Source organism: Paramisgurnus dabryanus, chromosome 6, assembly GCF_030506205.2.
Source record: "Paramisgurnus dabryanus chromosome 6, PD_genome_1.1, whole genome shotgun sequence".
Taxonomy (NCBI): Eukaryota; Metazoa; Chordata; class Actinopteri; order Cypriniformes; family Cobitidae; genus Paramisgurnus; species Paramisgurnus dabryanus.
The window spans coordinates 30,360,621-30,376,770 of record NC_133342.1 but is presented as its reverse complement, the minus strand read 5'-3'; the positions used below and the strand labels follow the sequence as shown (position 1 = coordinate 30,376,770).

The following is a 16,150-nucleotide window of genomic DNA, read 5'->3' as shown; positions in this document are numbered from 1 at the left end:
TAACTGGTATTTACTTGTATGCATGTGGTTAGTTAACACATAATGTTATCAAGATATTGGGTTGGATTAGGAAAAAAGCTTGGTTCACAGAAGTAAATAATAGGTCACTCTAAAAAAGGATGTGTAAATTTGTTACACATAATTTGTCATTTTAAGTTAATTTTGTATTAAGACAACACAAGTAATTTTAAAAGTAACACAAAATGTGTTGTTCCAATAATAACACAGAGATGTGTGTAGTTAGGAACAACACATTTAGTGTGTGTTGTCCCTAAGATAGCACAGATTGTTTTAGAAATGTGCAAGTCTTTTAATGAATCTTAGTCATTTTGAGAAAAAGGAAAAGTGACGTGCATAAAAACCGTTTAGTATGGAATGTAACAATGCAGGATATGTTACTCACCCATGTCATTATTTTACTTATTGTTTGTCTTTTAGGCAGCAAGTAAGGATTCATCGTCATTGTGTGGAATATGTTAAATATTATAGAAAGTTTGGATGCAGTTCATAGCAGAATGACCAAGGGCAAAAATGTAAATTATGAAAACATATTTAAGTACTTGACTTTTTAAAGAGCTAAATTCTCTGCCGCAGTCTCTTGTCCCTATAAGAGCGAACAGAGAAATGGGTCTCTGCCAAACGCTACTATTTTAAATCATTAATCTCTGGGCGAGCTTGCTGTGTGGGCATTCAGATTCCCATAATGTTCAGCGGCTGACAGCAGCCATTTTCCATGGACGAGAGGGCTGAAGAGGCCTGTTGACCCCTTTCCACCACAATCTTCCCTCATTACACAGTGCGACTTCATTAACTCCCAGGGCAATTTCAGGACTTTTATCAGGCATTGCCATTATACAGTGTGCTGTCAATTACGCAAGCTGCTGTTAAACTCAATGACAAAAGTTCTTTAAAAGCCAAACGAGCATCATTTTCTCCAGATTGAGTGTGTTTTCTTACAGGCCCAAGTAGCATATAAAATGTTGCTTTACTTTGATTCAACCACTTTATAACTGAACATATGAAGAGTTTGGTTCCATTTTTATTTATTTATTTTTAATAAAAAATCTTGTTTTTTATTGTGTATTCCAATAATTATCAATCAAACTGCAGTTGGTTTGTTTTGATTTAGGCCTTCATAACTAAAAAATCGCTGAGTTGCAAAATAAAAACATAATAACTTAATAATAACCATGTTTTGACAAAAAGTTGCATGCAGCGCAGCACATGTTAGTGCATTATACAACACTTAATTAGCAAAGTGTTAAAAAAAGCAAAAATCTATTGTTAGATTTGTAAAAAAAGTGTTTTTTTAAAGATTACTAGAATGAAAAGACAGACACCAGACTTGTTAAAAAAGCACTGTCAGTGGATCATGGAGAAATGCTGCCCTCCATTGAAATCTATGTGCTATAGCTGGTTAAAATTGGACAGAATGGTTACCAATGGCCTTCAGCAAACCTTTAGTGGTTTACAGCAGAGCAAAGACATAACAAAAAAATTATACAATAATGCATTTATTTGGTCACTGTTTTGGTTTTTAGTGATGTAAGCTAATATAAAACCACAGTTTCAAACCACATTATAAAACCACCTTGAGATAAAATGTTCACTACAAGTCATTTTAGATACAAGTTTTTTCCTTACGGGTTATTAATGCTTACCCTAAAGATATGCTTAACCTGTCAACTAATATGAAATAAGTATTTTATTATGTGTTTGTGTATTTTATGCATTTCCATTGTTACGTACTTGGGTTTTTTCTTACCTGTCAAAGCACTTTGAACTGCATTCATTTGTTTGGGAAATTGTTAAATAAATAACATTTTGATTGATTGATTGATTGATTGATTGAACTACAAGACTATCCTATAATAAACATTATATTTAGAATGGCTACATTTAAACATTAATATTTTTTATTACATGACACTCTAAAATTATTGATTCTAATTGGCCAGTTGCGACATTTCAAGGTTGCTATGCAAGAATTTATTGACGACGGGCTGTTGAATTATTCAGAAATAATGCACACCCAAGGTGGTAATACCGCACGACACGAAGCGTTGCGCATTATTTTCAAATAATTCAAAGGACCGGAGTCAATTATTCTGCTTACACCACAGTAACCACAAACATTGCTTTGGTGGTAATTTAAAGACATTTGACAGGTTAGGTATGCGTTTTATAGAAAAGTAACCCGTGAAACATTTCTCAACCAATCAGAATAAAGCATATATGTGATGTTGTGATGTCAGAAGAGGATAATATAATCCCTAAATCTGCACTATCCAATCACAGCACTGCCATTTAGTGCAGAGATCAGCCCATTTGCATTTAAAAGGACACACCCAAAAACAGCACATATTTGCTCACACCTACAAAGTGGCAATTTTAACATGTTATAATAAATTATCTATATGCTATTTAGAGCTAAAACTTCACATTTGTACTCTGGGGATTTATTTTAGATCTTGTAAAAGTCTTGTGAAATGTCTATTTCTGCGATAACAATATACATTATCTCTTACATATACATTTTTTATTGCTGATGGTGTTGTGTAGCTATTAAGGTTAATTTCATTCCTCAGAAATCATTTTAGGAAAGCACGCTGTAGGCAATCTGACCAACCAGATAAAAACAAAGCAATTCATTCCTAATGCACTCCAATAAGCGATGTTCATCTGTCTAAACAGATATATAAACTTCACTTGTACTTTCTTCCCTATCAGTGGCTCTAAATGATAGTGTCACCGAGGGCTTTCTGGAAAAACAAATGCCAGCGACTCGCTCTGAAATGTCAGATGTGACAGTCGGAGACATGGCACGAGACTCTTTGTCTGACCATTCAGAAAGATCTCTGACCACAAACCGACTGACTTGTCGGCTATGACAAAGGCCAATTTTACCTGCCTGGCAGAGAAATCTCTTGAAGGTGTCATCACTATTTTGTGATTTTCTATCGAAAAAGTGTAGGAAAAAGAGATGCGCAAAATAAAAACAACTAAGAAACTAAAGACTGAACTGGTAGAATGTTTGCCTTTCATACACAGTTACAGTTTAAACAAAAAGATTAACGTGTAGGTATTGTATGTGCAATAGTGATGTCAGTATCAGTTCCTGGTTTGTGTTTTTGTATTTATTTTGAAATGGCTTTAATTTACCAGAAGCTTTCATTTAAAGAAAGGCACATTGGTCAAATACATACATTTATTTATTCACAATGTCCAAATACACAAATCGACCCATTCACAGCGTCCACCAATGTAACAAATCAAGCCTTAAATTACAGTTTAATTCACAGCATAAGACAAATACAGAAAAGATCAGTGTGCAAAGTTAACCCCTGTTAAAACTTCATTTAGGGTTTAAGTTCAGTTAAGGTTATTAAACAGTAGTTTACATTTCACAAATAAGATGGTTAGTGCACACATAAATGTACCGAGTGTGTGTATACATTTTAAAGGCTGATCAAAAACCGATTAATCACTAGTGCACCTAAAGACGTTTCTTTGCCGAGGTCTCCACTGAAGCAGTCATGCAGCCTGTCAGAAAAATCCTGCACCTGCTGGAATAGTCTTCTGGACAGTCTCTGTATAAACTCACATGTGCAGGGGTGATAAAATCAAAGCTTTCAACGGTCAGCCCCTTCTCCTTCAACACCTTAACCATCTTCTCCACATCCTTGTACCTGATCACCCTGTCTGATCTGGAATAGAGGTACATCTGAGGCCAAGGTGCAGGTTTCTCCATCATAGCATCGTAGTGGTTCTTGTGAAAGTATTTGGTCACCGAATACAAGACAACCCTCAGAAGCACAACTGCCACTGCAAACAGTGCCAGGAGGACGTACTGCAGTACCAAGTTGACTTTGGGCCCTAAGGTGGTTTTGAGAGCTCTGAGGGCGCCTATAACATTTTGACTGTCAGGCGCACTGTCCACAACTGTGCCCACCACACATAGAGTGCTAAACTGAGGGTGACTTTGCAATAACTCAACCATGTAGCGGTACAGCACGAAGCCCCCGTTGCTGAAAACATGGAAGAAAATTGGGTTGTTCTCTACCTCATAGTCATACAGAAGTTCAAGTAATTTGTGAGCAGTGCTTCTTAGCTCTTCATATCCGAATGATTCGGAAATAAACACTGTCTTCAAAGGAGCTGTGTAGCACACAGTCACGCATCCCTGGATGTAAACAAGAAGCTGTTATTGCTATCATACAGGTTAAGAAATTATACAGGATTAAAGGGAATAAATAAAATACAAAGATTTAATTTCATAATATTCTATACAATAATTAATTAATTTTAACTCATTTATCACATAAAAAGTAGGTTCGAAAAATATGATTTTGGTAAAATGATGAAAATCAGGGAGGAAATGTTGCCTCCTTAATTTATCATAAACAGAGAGATACCCATGTCAGAAATTATCTTTAGGGGCTTTCCTACACATTTATTTTTGCAAATCCTTTATAAAAATGTAGACGTCACCTGTTGATTGTATATCGAGCTGTATTTTGCAAGATGTTTGTCTCTGCAGCCAGCCCAGCCTAAAAGAATCACGACTGGCTCCTTTGATCCGCGCCAGTGTTTCTCTGCCAAAAGAAGAATGTATGTGTTTGACTTTAAACAGTGCTGCGCGCACCGATCGGTCTATGACAGAGAAGTACCGCGAGAGCGATTTGAAAGCATAACCCTCGCGATGTTTTGATGTCATAGGCCGCAACTCAGCATGAAGTCAAACGCACCTACTGTCCAACGCCAATACAACACAATACAATACAACACATACACAAATAGTAGCCTACCTGACACTATAATTAAAAACTATATAATTTATTAATTTACACAGCGCCTCTACATTTCACAACGTTATATCGTAGACTGTAATCTGGCACTCATTTGCACGTACGTACGTAAATAAATAAATATTTTTGAGAGATCGGTATGAATGAATTATATTACAGTAAAAGGCAGACCAGTGGTGTTGCTTTCAGACTCAATTCAGGTTAACACTCACCTGAGATTGGTGCTTCTGGAAAAACAATGTTGTAGTCTATGCCCTCATCCCCCATAATGAATATTATTTTTCCTGTCTTCTGTCTTCCATTAATAAAACACTTCAAGGGTGTCTCGAGTTTCGCTTCTTTTGTTGTGTTGCTTAAGATACAGTCAGACAGATTCAGGGGCGTTCACGCGATACGCTGTGAAGTCGGCAACATAACCGCGCCATTGTTAAAAACAACTTCCGGGTTACGATTTAAAAGTCACGGGAAATCTATAATAAAAGTTCAGATGAGCCATATGACACATACAAGTTAGGTGTTGCGTGTCATAACATTCCATTGTAAGGTTAAAACTTTATTGGGCGGTTTCCCGGAAAAATAATTAGTTTAAAATAAATGTAAAATAAGCTGTCTAAACCAACTTGCACTGACATTTCTTAAAGGGATAGTTCGCCTAAAAATGAAAATTCTGTCATCATTTACTCACTCTCATGTTGTAACAAACTCGCATAAATTTCTTTGTTCTGATGAACACATAGAAAGATATTTTGAAAAATGTTTGTAACCAAACCGTTCTTGACCCCATTTACTTCCATTGTATTCTTTTCCCTACTATGGAAGTCAGTGGGGTCCACAAACGGTTTGGTTAAAAACATCAGAACAAAGAAATGTATGCAGGTTTGTAACAACATAAGAGTGAGTAAATGATGACAGAATTTCAATTTCTTGGTGAACTATCCCTTTAAAATACATTAGTGCCCTTTGTTTGCCTCAAAATGCACACAAATGGTTTTAGTTAAAGTCGCCATGAAACGGAAGTAGCGATTGCCTTATTTTCCCCGTGGTGACGTATATCCGAATGAAACGGCTTTTGAGATGAAATAAGGCAGGGCTGGATTTGAATTTGTCCATCGAGATCTGATTGGATCGTTTGAAGTTGGGTCGTGTTGCTAATTGCTAATCACTGCGATCTTCTCCCGGACCCCGCCCACCTGCCATACTTTTGACCGGAAGTGAAGAGAGATCGTTTTGAGGAGGGGAGGAGATTTGCATTTTTGATTAAAGATTATGAGCACACACGAATTTTTAAAAAATAATGAAGCTCACAGATAAGTCATTTGTTAATAATACCACAATATTAAAAATACATATATAGTTTTTTATTTCAATTTCATTGCGACTTTAAGTAATTTTGTTAAAACTAGTTATATTTTCTAATTAAACTCAGGCCTAGTCTTGTCTTAAGATAATCCCTGGCCAGGAAATGTATCATGATTTATGTACTATAAAATGTACCCCTAAATGTACTATGATTCAAAATATTGATAAAGGATAATAAAAGTCTTAAGTGAATCAGTCTGTTGCATTATCTGTTTAGGTCTCCATGAATAAACAAATGAAAGATAAAAAAGTGAATAATTAAAAAAAAATTCATGTGCTAAGGTCCTTTGAACATTACTGTGGCAGTTCCCACATGACAACTGTCTTTTTGGTTTTGTTAAATTGTATTTTTATTGTGAGTAACTATTATGCAAATAAATACAAACAGACTGCTGATGATATTTAATGTATGTTACACCAAACACAATTTACATGCATTTATTTACTACATTCCCCAGAATATTCAAATAGAAAATTACTATGAAACATTTTTCTAAGAATACATTTTTAAGCTAAATAATTCAAATAAGCTAGACACGTGTTAAATTCACACATAACCTGTATATTTTTTTTTATTCAAAATTAACAAGACATAAAAATAGGTATATAGCCAGTGCCGACCAGTGACTTCTTTTCCAACCCTTACGAAAATTAACCGCATGGTATTGATTTTTTGGTGTATTGATTACTATCTATGGTGTTACTTCACTAACTATGGTTTAACTATGGTTTTTGGATACCATAGTTGTCAAAACCATGGTTATTTTGAGGTTACCGTGGTTTTACTACATTAACCATGTTTTTTGTTTGTTTTAACTGTAGTAAAACCATGGTTCATTTTCGTAAGGGAAGGGGTGCAAATTCAAAATATGTGTTCAGAGTGTCATGTGTGTTGCTCATCATGTCAAAATTTCTGTTTATTGCATCATGTGAACCACGTGCATCATGCGTCATGTCAAAATATGTGCCTGCTGCACACGCGTCGAAAGGATTTATGATAAAAGAGACGCTCAATTCACAAAATACTTGCAAAACACTCACTACTAAATTCTGATTACACATGAGATTATGCGAGTATCTGGCAAAAATGAGTTTCTTTTATCATAAACCCCTTCGAAGGATTGGCAGCAGGCACGTATTTTGACATGATGTGTGATGCACATAGATTCACATGACACGCCAAACACATATTTTGACATGTGGAGCCACACACATCACGAGCTAAATACATGTTGTGACAAGCTTCACATCGTGTGCCCTCGAAAAAGAATTCACCAGCCGCCACTGTAGCTTATTCATAAAAATATATATTTAGCCATATTTAATGCGACTGCTACTATGGTAACAAACATTAAACTAGTCTTCTAAAGCACTACATTATTCCCTAAGGTCCCCCTCGAGGAGGAACGTCTTTCCATCAGATACAGGCTCCCTGTCTGATGAATCTGTTACGAAAGCAATAAAGGGCACAGGTATGCTTAAAACCTTGTCTGATTTTTCGCCTCTGTGCCCTCTCGTGGTGGTAGTGCTTGACTCTGTCGAAGGAATGGCTGTATCTGTAGAAATCTCTGTGGACACACGACGACCAAAGGTGGTGGAATTCACACTGGAACCTTCAGCCTCGCTCTCAGTCCAGTACGAATCAGTGTCTGAAGCAGAAGACAAGCGGGTCTTTCCCCAGCGGCCGTTGACCCGTGCTGCATTTCCGACACTGACCTCCGTTGAACATTGGCTGGTGAGGGTCGGACGACGGGAGCAGAGGGCACTGCTGGAACTGATAGAAGAACGTAGGTCCTTCTCCTTTACGCGGAGAATATGGCGGAGTATTGGAATGTAACGCGCAATAGCTGCCCGATATTTAGGATGTGTGATTGCATAGATGATGGGATTGTGGATGGCTGAGGCTTTGGCAATAACAGCAGGTACTGAATTCATGTAAGGGGTGAGGAGATGGGAATAACCAGCCGTTGCGGTAAGAGCCACCACGGAGTACGGTGACCAGGATATTACAAAGAGCAAAATCACCAAAAGGGCAACCTTAGCCATCTTCCATTCATTCTGCATACGTTTATAGACCTTATGGGTTTCTCCACAATTCAGCTCCCTTATCTCTCTCCCTGCTGTTCGGATTGCTTGGAAAATGGCAAAGTAGCAACTACCAATGATCCCTAAGGGGATAAAGAACACAAAAATGAAGAGAAGGATGGTGTATGCACGTACCGATGGAGTGAAGGTCATGTAGTCCCAAGAACAAGAGGTCTGAAGGCCTTCAGGAACATAGGCACTCCAGCCAAAAAAGGGTGGAAGGCTCCAGCCCAGGGAATAGAGCCACACAACAGCCAGAACTGCGCCGGCTTTGCGTCGGCTGACTTTGCTCACAAGCGCAAGCGGCTGAGTTATAGCAAGGCAGCGATCGGCAGCAATTGCAGTCAAAGTCATCATGGAACAGATCCCGAAGAGGGCACCACAGAACGCGTAGAGCTCGCAAACACGCTCACCGAACACCCAGCGCTTGTGCAGGCTGGCCACAAAGAACATAGGGGCTTGGGTGAGAGACATGAAGAAGTCAGCCACAGCCAGGTTCACCACAAACATGTTTCCCGCAGTGCGAAGACTGTTGCTTCGGCAGAACACGTAGATCACCAGTGCGTTCCCCATCACTCCGGTGATGCCAACTATTAAGATGACAGAGCCGATGATGTAGTGGGCATGATCAGGAACATTCACAGTGGGGAAAGGGTGTGGAGGCTCGTGGTGGTGACTATGTGTCGGTCCATGGAAAGGCACATGGTGTAACTGGTAGTTTCTGCTGCTTAAGGATTCCTTAAAGCTTGCGGTGCAGTTGGTGTCTCCAGGGACACAGTGGTGCTCTCGCCATGAAGAGTGATGATGACTCATATTGAGCTTTTGTTAGAATCGGTGTACAATTGTAAAACTGAACTTAATTATTGAAAAAGGAGGACATATGGAGATCTTATGTGAAATAAACCTCTCCTCCTCCCAGTCTGTGTGTGAATGGTGATTCACAACATTAGCTTTTTATACACTGATCAATGTAACAACAAGTTATTATTGATCTGGAGAACTCTTCTGACCTTGTTAAAATCGTATTGAACCTGTTGCTGTTTCCGGACTATTTAGCATAACACTGTGTTATCCAACAGTTTTCATTAAATGTTTTAGTACTATAGTATCTAAAATATATTATACAGACATGTCAATAAGGCCTATACAATATTTAACTGTACACAGTAGTGATGTTTGGGGAGCATTTGTACAATATTTACTTTAATTTACAGGTTAGATTGAACCAACAAAATTTTAAGTGAAGGGTACCGAATGGACCAATCACTTAACTTCTAAAGTATTTAACAGACAAAATAGTTTGACAAAATGGAGAGTATTTGGGGAATCTGGGTTTTATTTGAATATATAAAACAAAATCCACAGAAAATCTTGAATGCATTGACTACACTGAGTGCAGTTTTATATAAAATATTTACTGATCCCATCAATAAAACAAGCATGTTTAATGTATCTTTCAAAAAAAATTGAATAATGACCAAAGATATGAATTGTTTAGATTTGCACATCACTTCTGGTAACTGCGACTAATTTAAGAATATAATATGAGCACATTTACATAATTATGGCGCACTTGATATCATATCCCTAACATAGACTTTAAGGAATATGGTTCAAAAATATTTTAAAAATAATAATAAAAAGAAAACGTTTTTAAATTATTCAGAAAATATTCCAGATTAATTTGGTAATCTAACTACAATTAAACTGTGAATCTGAGAGAAAAGATTGTATGCAGTGTCCATGGATGTGCGTTTTTATTTTATTCAAATATATTTGAATACTTTGGCCTTCGAAAGCAGAGCTAAAATTCTGATTGATGATCATTATATTAAATAGCAATAGATATTCCCCTCCACTTGATTGGCCCCATTTTAATAACTTTATTTGAAGTTTAAATGTTTGGCAAGCACCAGAGAAATGAGCAGGACATTCCTGTCTGAGTAATATAGGTCATCGGGAGGAGGAAATGTAGATCTCTTTCGATTTTCTGAACTCATTAACTAAGTAAATGCAACCAATGTTTGTTGTTAAACGGCAAATTAGCCATAAAAAATGCACTGACTGATGGAAAAAAACTCTTTTTGACCCAAAATAAGGGTGTATGGATTGTTTGAGTGCATTCAGTGACCCGAATCAATATATGCAGTGTGAAAGTGGAGCAGAATGACTGATCCAATAAAGACTGATTACTGTTCCACATCATGAGAACTGCTCACTGACCCGAACTGAAATAATGATCAACCAATCACATCACAGTCTGTGTCATTTCGCTATAAAAAGTTGGATAAAGTAAGTTACCTTAAAATAGAGCTAATTCAATTAAAAATATATATATTTTTGACACAACAATTTTTACATCAACTTTTTTGGGTCAACTAGTAGTGTCCTCAAAATTTTAAGACAACCACGTAAATTACCTTACCACGTAAATCTTTTTTACAGTGTATATTTTATGGTATAAAGGTGAAGGACGAAGGTGACAATGACGAATAACATTAAACAATTATTTTTAATAAACAAATGACTGATCAACACTACAGCAACATTACAATTACGGACAACAATGGGAAGAACAGACAAAGCATATATAGACATGATGATTGATGGCGAGGATAATGACAAGATGAGGATAATGGCAAACACAGTTCAGGTGAGGGAGTGAAGAGGAATTTAAGTCCAAGGCCCTGTCCCAAATGGTGCACTTCAAGTGTCCCATATGTCATTTTTACGCTCTGAAGCATGCTCATTAGCGCCCCCTTTGCACCCGGTCTTCGGTGGAGCCCGCACTGCTGCAGGCTCCACGTACTTTATCAACCCAGAAGTTTTTGCAAAAGAGCAACCAGACCAATCAGATCGATCTCTTCCTATTTCGGGCGTGACGCTGAGTCTGTCCCACATGTATGTATGACTTCCATGCACCCTTGTGGGCTTGCTTCAAGGTAGAGGTCGTCTTGGGTCCAAAGAAATGTACCCGACCCGAAATGACCCGAATCACTTCATACCCGAACCCGACGTGCATAAATAAAAAATTTTTAAAGAAAGACCCGACCCGAGACAAACCCGAGAAAATTAGACCCGAGTCCGACCCGAACTAGTGAAAAAAATTTTTTAACCCGACTGGAACCAAATGTAAACGGCACTGAGTGTGCATTCTGCAGACCCACACGCAGCAGTCAGACAGAAAGAAACTCCGGTGGCCTTGCAACCAATTTGGCGAGCTGCTCCATTCGTTTTACTTTGTTATCTGACGACGACACCAATGTAACCGCTAAAATGTACATTTATAATTGACTGACATGTTTGTCTCAACGAAAATGAACCTTCCGACAACCACACAATGTCGCAAGCGCTCTTGTCAAACAGATGAGAGGTTTGAAAAGGACATTGACGCACACTGGCGATAGAGTTCGGGTCTTCTCGGGTTGTTCAGAAAAAACACATTCATTTTTAAATTACCCGAGACCCGATGCCGCTATTATTGTACCCGACCCGTGTCCGAAGCACATGTGAAACTTTTAGACCTGAACCCGATCGGGTCTCGGGTCGGACCTCGGGTTTTCGGATCTAAGTGGACCCGTGAAGACCTCTACTTCAAGGGTCCCTAAAGTCTGCACTACATGATGCCATCAAAGTGTGGACTCTGAGGAAGTCCACAAGTCCGGAGTGTGCCATTTGGGACAGGGCCCCAATGGATGATGAACAGGGAAACATGGAGAGGCAGGCAGGCAGACAGACTGCTGTAACAGAGATTTGGGCTATAGACATAGATATATGTATCTGTCATTATTGAAATTCAAATGTTTATTGTAGTATTGACTTAAAGCTAAATTTGTATTGAGTGAACTAAAAACATTGTAAACTTTAACAACCTGTAAAAAATGCATGAAGTTAAAACAACTTTGTTTTGCAAGTCAACTCAAGCTAGTATTTTAAGTGTTGACTTGTGATAAGTTGACTTAACTTATAAAAATAAGTTTCAATTGTTTAACTAACAAAAAATAAATGTTGATTTGATTGAAATTTTTACAGTGCATAGGGAATTTTCCACGTGACTTATAATGTTATCAGTAACTAAATTAGAACATATGAAAATGAAAAAAACAAAACTTGTTTAAAACCTACAAATATTTATAATAAAACAAAAAAAATTGCAATATAAAAATGATTTGTTGGTTCAACTTAAAAAAGTAAGTTACATGATTGCCTTAAAGTTGTGTAATGCATGTTCGGACAACTGATATTTTTAAGTTGAATAAACTTATTTTAAGGCACCCAGTTTACTTACTTTTTTAAGTGAATTAATATAAAACAGCCTCCGATTGTTTTCTTTACATATTTAATATGTAATTCTGATCTTTAAAAAAATAATATTTTTTTAATAAATCATACATATTATTAAATCGTTATAAATCCTTTATTTTTTAATATTGAATGAGCTTATTCTTAAAGTCAGTCTAATTCAGGGCAGGAAAGTTAGGCATAAACTTAAAGTATTTTTTTACAGGGCTTTCAGATATATCAGGGTCCTTAATGTCATATTATCAGTTCAAGTCATTCAAGGATGTCAGTCTCACAGGCATGTAAGTGGAAGTTGTCGATGTTGTTGAGGGTAAACTCTGTTTTTTTAGGGTGATAGTCAGCTTCTTTATTTTCAGTGGCACCAGTAGTCAGAACTGTGCTAATGAAGTGAGGTGTGTGCACAAATTCTTTGTCAGGTCTGATCCCATTTTGACATGTTGTTCCTGTCCATATCTGGGCCGCTGTCTCAGAGCTGGATGTGATAATATATAACACACACATTGCTGATTTGGTCAACTTTAGGACATGGCGATTAATAGTTTAAAATAGTATCAATATAAAACTGTTCAGATATTTACATGCAAGATTTAGATGGTTCGACTCCTTTCTTCATATATGGATCAAAAAGCACAGTCTCTGTATTTGCCAAACAAAACCCATTGGCCCTCCTGACATCTGTAGATATATAACACATTAACTAATAAATTACAGAGTTTAATCACATGTCATCTTTCATTAAATATAATGACGAAGACAAACCAGCTACAGTTACAGGACTCTGGTAGAAGGGCTGGATTGGATCAAACATGTTTTTTAAAGTGTAGTCCAGAGGGGTAGTCTTGAAAAATGTAAGAATTGCTTTACACTGAGAGTACTGGAAAGCAGAAAGTAAACTGTAAGGGCACCAAGTTGACATAAAGCAACAAGTAAGCATCTCAGAATAAATAATCACCTTTGGTGGCATTTTGATGATATTTTTTAATAATGTTTCCACTTCATCCAGCTTGTTTTCAATGTCACAATGCTGCTCTGCTTCTGTTATCTTCTGCAATGCTGATAAAATAAGAATTAGCAAGCAGTGAAATGGTCACAAGTCCTGAAACAAATGCCTATAGTATAAATTAATTGCATACCCTTAAGCGTCAGGGATTGAGTCAAACTCCCACTGTCCTCTGAAAATAACTTCTCCAAACTATTCGCAAGTTTTACCAGATCGAGAAAACGCCTTCGCAAGTACGTTATGCTTTTATCAGACCATTCAGTCCTGATCTGGAAAAACTCCTCTTCTCCGACAGCGAAGTGCTCGAGTCCGATCACCCAACAGTCGGTTACTTTCCGAACAGAAAGGCTCGTGAGATCGACACCTGCCATCTGCTTATAAGGACACGCGACGGGTATCAATGTAACACGTCTGTTTCGCGATCTAATATAACGCGCAGAACAAAAGGAAGCGACTTATTTTATGAGCAAGTCATGTAGATATTCATGTATTTTCTGATATAATTAAGTTCGTAAAACTTATCCAAAGTCATACAAATTCCACTGTTCTGACTTTCTCTTCGTCTCTCTCTCTCTCTCTCTCTCTCTCTCTCTCTCTCTCTCTCTCTCTCTCTCTCTCTCTCTCTCTCTCTCGCTGAAGTCTCTCCACTCCCATCATATTTCTCGACCTGCTGTTTCTCACTCTCTCTACTCTCAAAGCTGGATTTAAACACGCGTAAAACTCAATAGAGATATAATAATAGGAAAAAAATTACTTTAAGTAATTATTTCATACAGCAGACTAAAGCTTTAACTTTTTCCCTGTTAATTGTGTTAAGCAAGAGGTGGGAAAATCCTGTTTCTATTGGATTGGTAGTGGGATTTGTTTGTCAGTTTAAGTGCCTAATGCATCATAGTGTCAATCCTTTAATCGGTTACTATTTTAGAACTGTAACTAACAGCCCACCAAAAGTGAGGGAAATAGCCTGTCAGAAATAAAGGTACAAAACTGTACCTTTTCTGTCACTGGGGCTGTACCCTAAGTTTCCGTTTGGTACATTTACAAAAATACAAAACAGAATACAATTTTGGGTAGATTACCGTACCTTAAGGACCTACATTGTTAGAAAAAAGCAAAATATCTCTAGCTGTCAGTGGGGCAGCACCCTTTAAAAAGGTAATTATATGGACCATTAGGTACAGATATGTAAACATTTAGTACCAATATGTACCTTTGAGATACTAATATGTATTTTTGAGGTACTAATAAGCTCTCTTTGGTCCCAGTATGTACTTCTGATGTACTAAAATGAAATCCTTAGGTGCAAAGCTGTACTTTTTGAAAGGGTACAGCCCCAGTGACAGAAAAGGTACAGTTTTGTACCTTTATTTCTGAGAGTGTACATAAAACCACAATGAAATTGAAATTATAAACTTGATTTTTTTTTCAAATTGTGGTCAATTTGACAAATTACATATCTGTGAACTTCTATTTTTTTATTCGTGTACCCTCAAAACTTTTAATCAAAAATGCAAATCTCCTCCCCTCCTCAAAACGACCTCTTATGGTCACGAGGAATGTCAGAAGGGCGGGATTAGCAAATAGCAACATGACCAATAATTTCTCGATGAACGAATTCAAATCCCGCCCTACCTTCCCAGCTAACAAAAAAGGTCACCAGGACGTCCCCTAAATGACATCTGCGAACGTCCCCCTGACGTTACCATGTAGGGTTCTTTTGACGTCCTGCGAATGTCCACAAAAACGTCTTCCGTACGTTCAAAATGACGTTTTGGGGACTTTTTGTACTTTCTCATTTCAGAAGACAATTCTCTCAGATATATGTCGGGATGGGAAAAATAAGACAATCGCTATTTCCGTTTCATTGTGACTTTAAACTTACTTTAAATGTAAACTTAAGACTTTTCTCTTTAACAAACCATTCACATAATTTGTCTAGTAAATATACTTATCTCGCAATAGTTAGCCTGTATGAAACAAAGCATTCACATAACTCATCTGGGTAATTTACTAATGCCGCAATAGCTAGCCTGTCTGGAACCGAGCATATATTAAAACATAACACTGTGTGACACTTGCATTACATGCGAATGGCCCCTACGCTAATAGGATTTTGTTTCTCTTTCCCTGTCTCGTCCTCGAACCCGAGGACATTGAGACAAACAGACCCAGTTCCGGCTGCCGTGGAGGTCAACATACCACTGATCTACTGGCTGTCCTTCAACGTGAAGCCCAGCCGATGCCTGACCAACGACCACTGATGGAACCTGTTTTATCTCCTTATCCATTTATCCTGTATATATATTTACAGTCAATATATATATATCTTCCAAGGGTTTTTTTCCAGGGAGTCAGCCGACATTGGCTTAACTTAGCACCCTCTCCTATACGTTACATTATTAATATGCTCGCTTGTAAAGTTTATTCATAGCCGCTGTATATTTTGCTACTTATATTGTCTGTCGATTTTTCTGTGTTTTCCCCTGCTTCTATTAATGTAAAGCTGCTTCGAAACCATTACCAATTGTGAAAAGCGCTATATAGATCAAATTGAATTAAATTAACCCCTTTAGACCTGATTTTTCAGGTGTTTAAT

At 37.5% G+C, this 16,150-nt stretch overlaps 4 protein-coding genes across 4 annotated transcripts in view; all 4 read right to left on the bottom strand.

Annotated features, from left to right (window-relative positions):
• The window catches only part of LOC135767009 (GTP-binding protein 4-like), a 326,314-nt gene that overhangs the window by 170,969 nt on the left and 139,195 nt on the right, over positions 1–16,150 (bottom strand). The gene's annotated exons all lie outside the window — the stretch shown is intronic.
• tmem53 (transmembrane protein 53) lies at positions 3,195–5,227 on the bottom strand. Its single transcript, XM_065275495.1, has 3 exons — positions 5,021–5,227; positions 4,492–4,595; positions 3,195–4,183 (listed from the first exon to the last, which is right to left on the bottom strand). Exons 1-3 carry the CDS (start codon positions 5,073–5,075, stop codon positions 3,497–3,499), a joined length of 846 nt encoding a protein of 281 aa, XP_065131567.1. The 5' UTR covers positions 5,076–5,227; the 3' UTR covers positions 3,195–3,496.
• On the bottom strand, positions 7,545–9,065 carry opn4.1 (opsin 4.1). Its single transcript, XM_065275484.1, has one exon. It carries the CDS (start codon positions 9,063–9,065, stop codon positions 7,545–7,547), a length of 1,521 nt encoding a protein of 506 aa, XP_065131556.1.
• pxdc1a (PX domain containing 1a) lies at positions 10,682–13,957 on the bottom strand. The gene is made up of 5 exons (XM_065275473.1): positions 13,688–13,957; positions 13,507–13,607; positions 13,314–13,428; positions 13,133–13,229; positions 10,682–13,026 (listed from the first exon to the last, which is right to left on the bottom strand). Exons 1-5 carry the CDS (start codon positions 13,923–13,925, stop codon positions 12,807–12,809), a joined length of 771 nt encoding a protein of 256 aa, XP_065131545.1. The 5' UTR covers positions 13,926–13,957; the 3' UTR covers positions 10,682–12,806.

Coding starts and splice junctions, on each gene's coding strand:
- tmem53 (XM_065275495.1), bottom strand. CDS start 5,075: ATGGGGGATGAGGGCATAGACTACAACATTGTTTTTCCAGAAGCACCA. Junction 4,596..5,020: donor TCCAGAAGCACCAATCTCAG/GTGAGTGTTAAC, acceptor TTCTTTTGGCAG/AGAAACACTGGCGCGGATCA. Junction 4,184..4,491: donor GCTCGATATACAATCAACAG/GTGACGTCTACA, acceptor GTTTACATCCAG/GGATGCGTGACTGTGTGCTA.
- opn4.1 (XM_065275484.1), bottom strand. CDS start 9,065: ATGAGTCATCATCACTCTTCATGGCGAGAGCACCACTGTGTCCCTGGA.
- pxdc1a (XM_065275473.1), bottom strand. CDS start 13,925: ATGGCAGGTGTCGATCTCACGAGCCTTTCTGTTCGGAAAGTAACCGAC. Junction 13,230..13,313: donor GAGTCCTGTAACTGTAGCTG/GTTTGTCTTCGT, acceptor ATATATCTACAG/ATGTCAGGAGGGCCAATGGG. Junction 13,027..13,132: donor GAACCATCTAAATCTTGCAT/GTAAATATCTGA, acceptor TATCACATCCAG/CTCTGAGACAGCGGCCCAGA.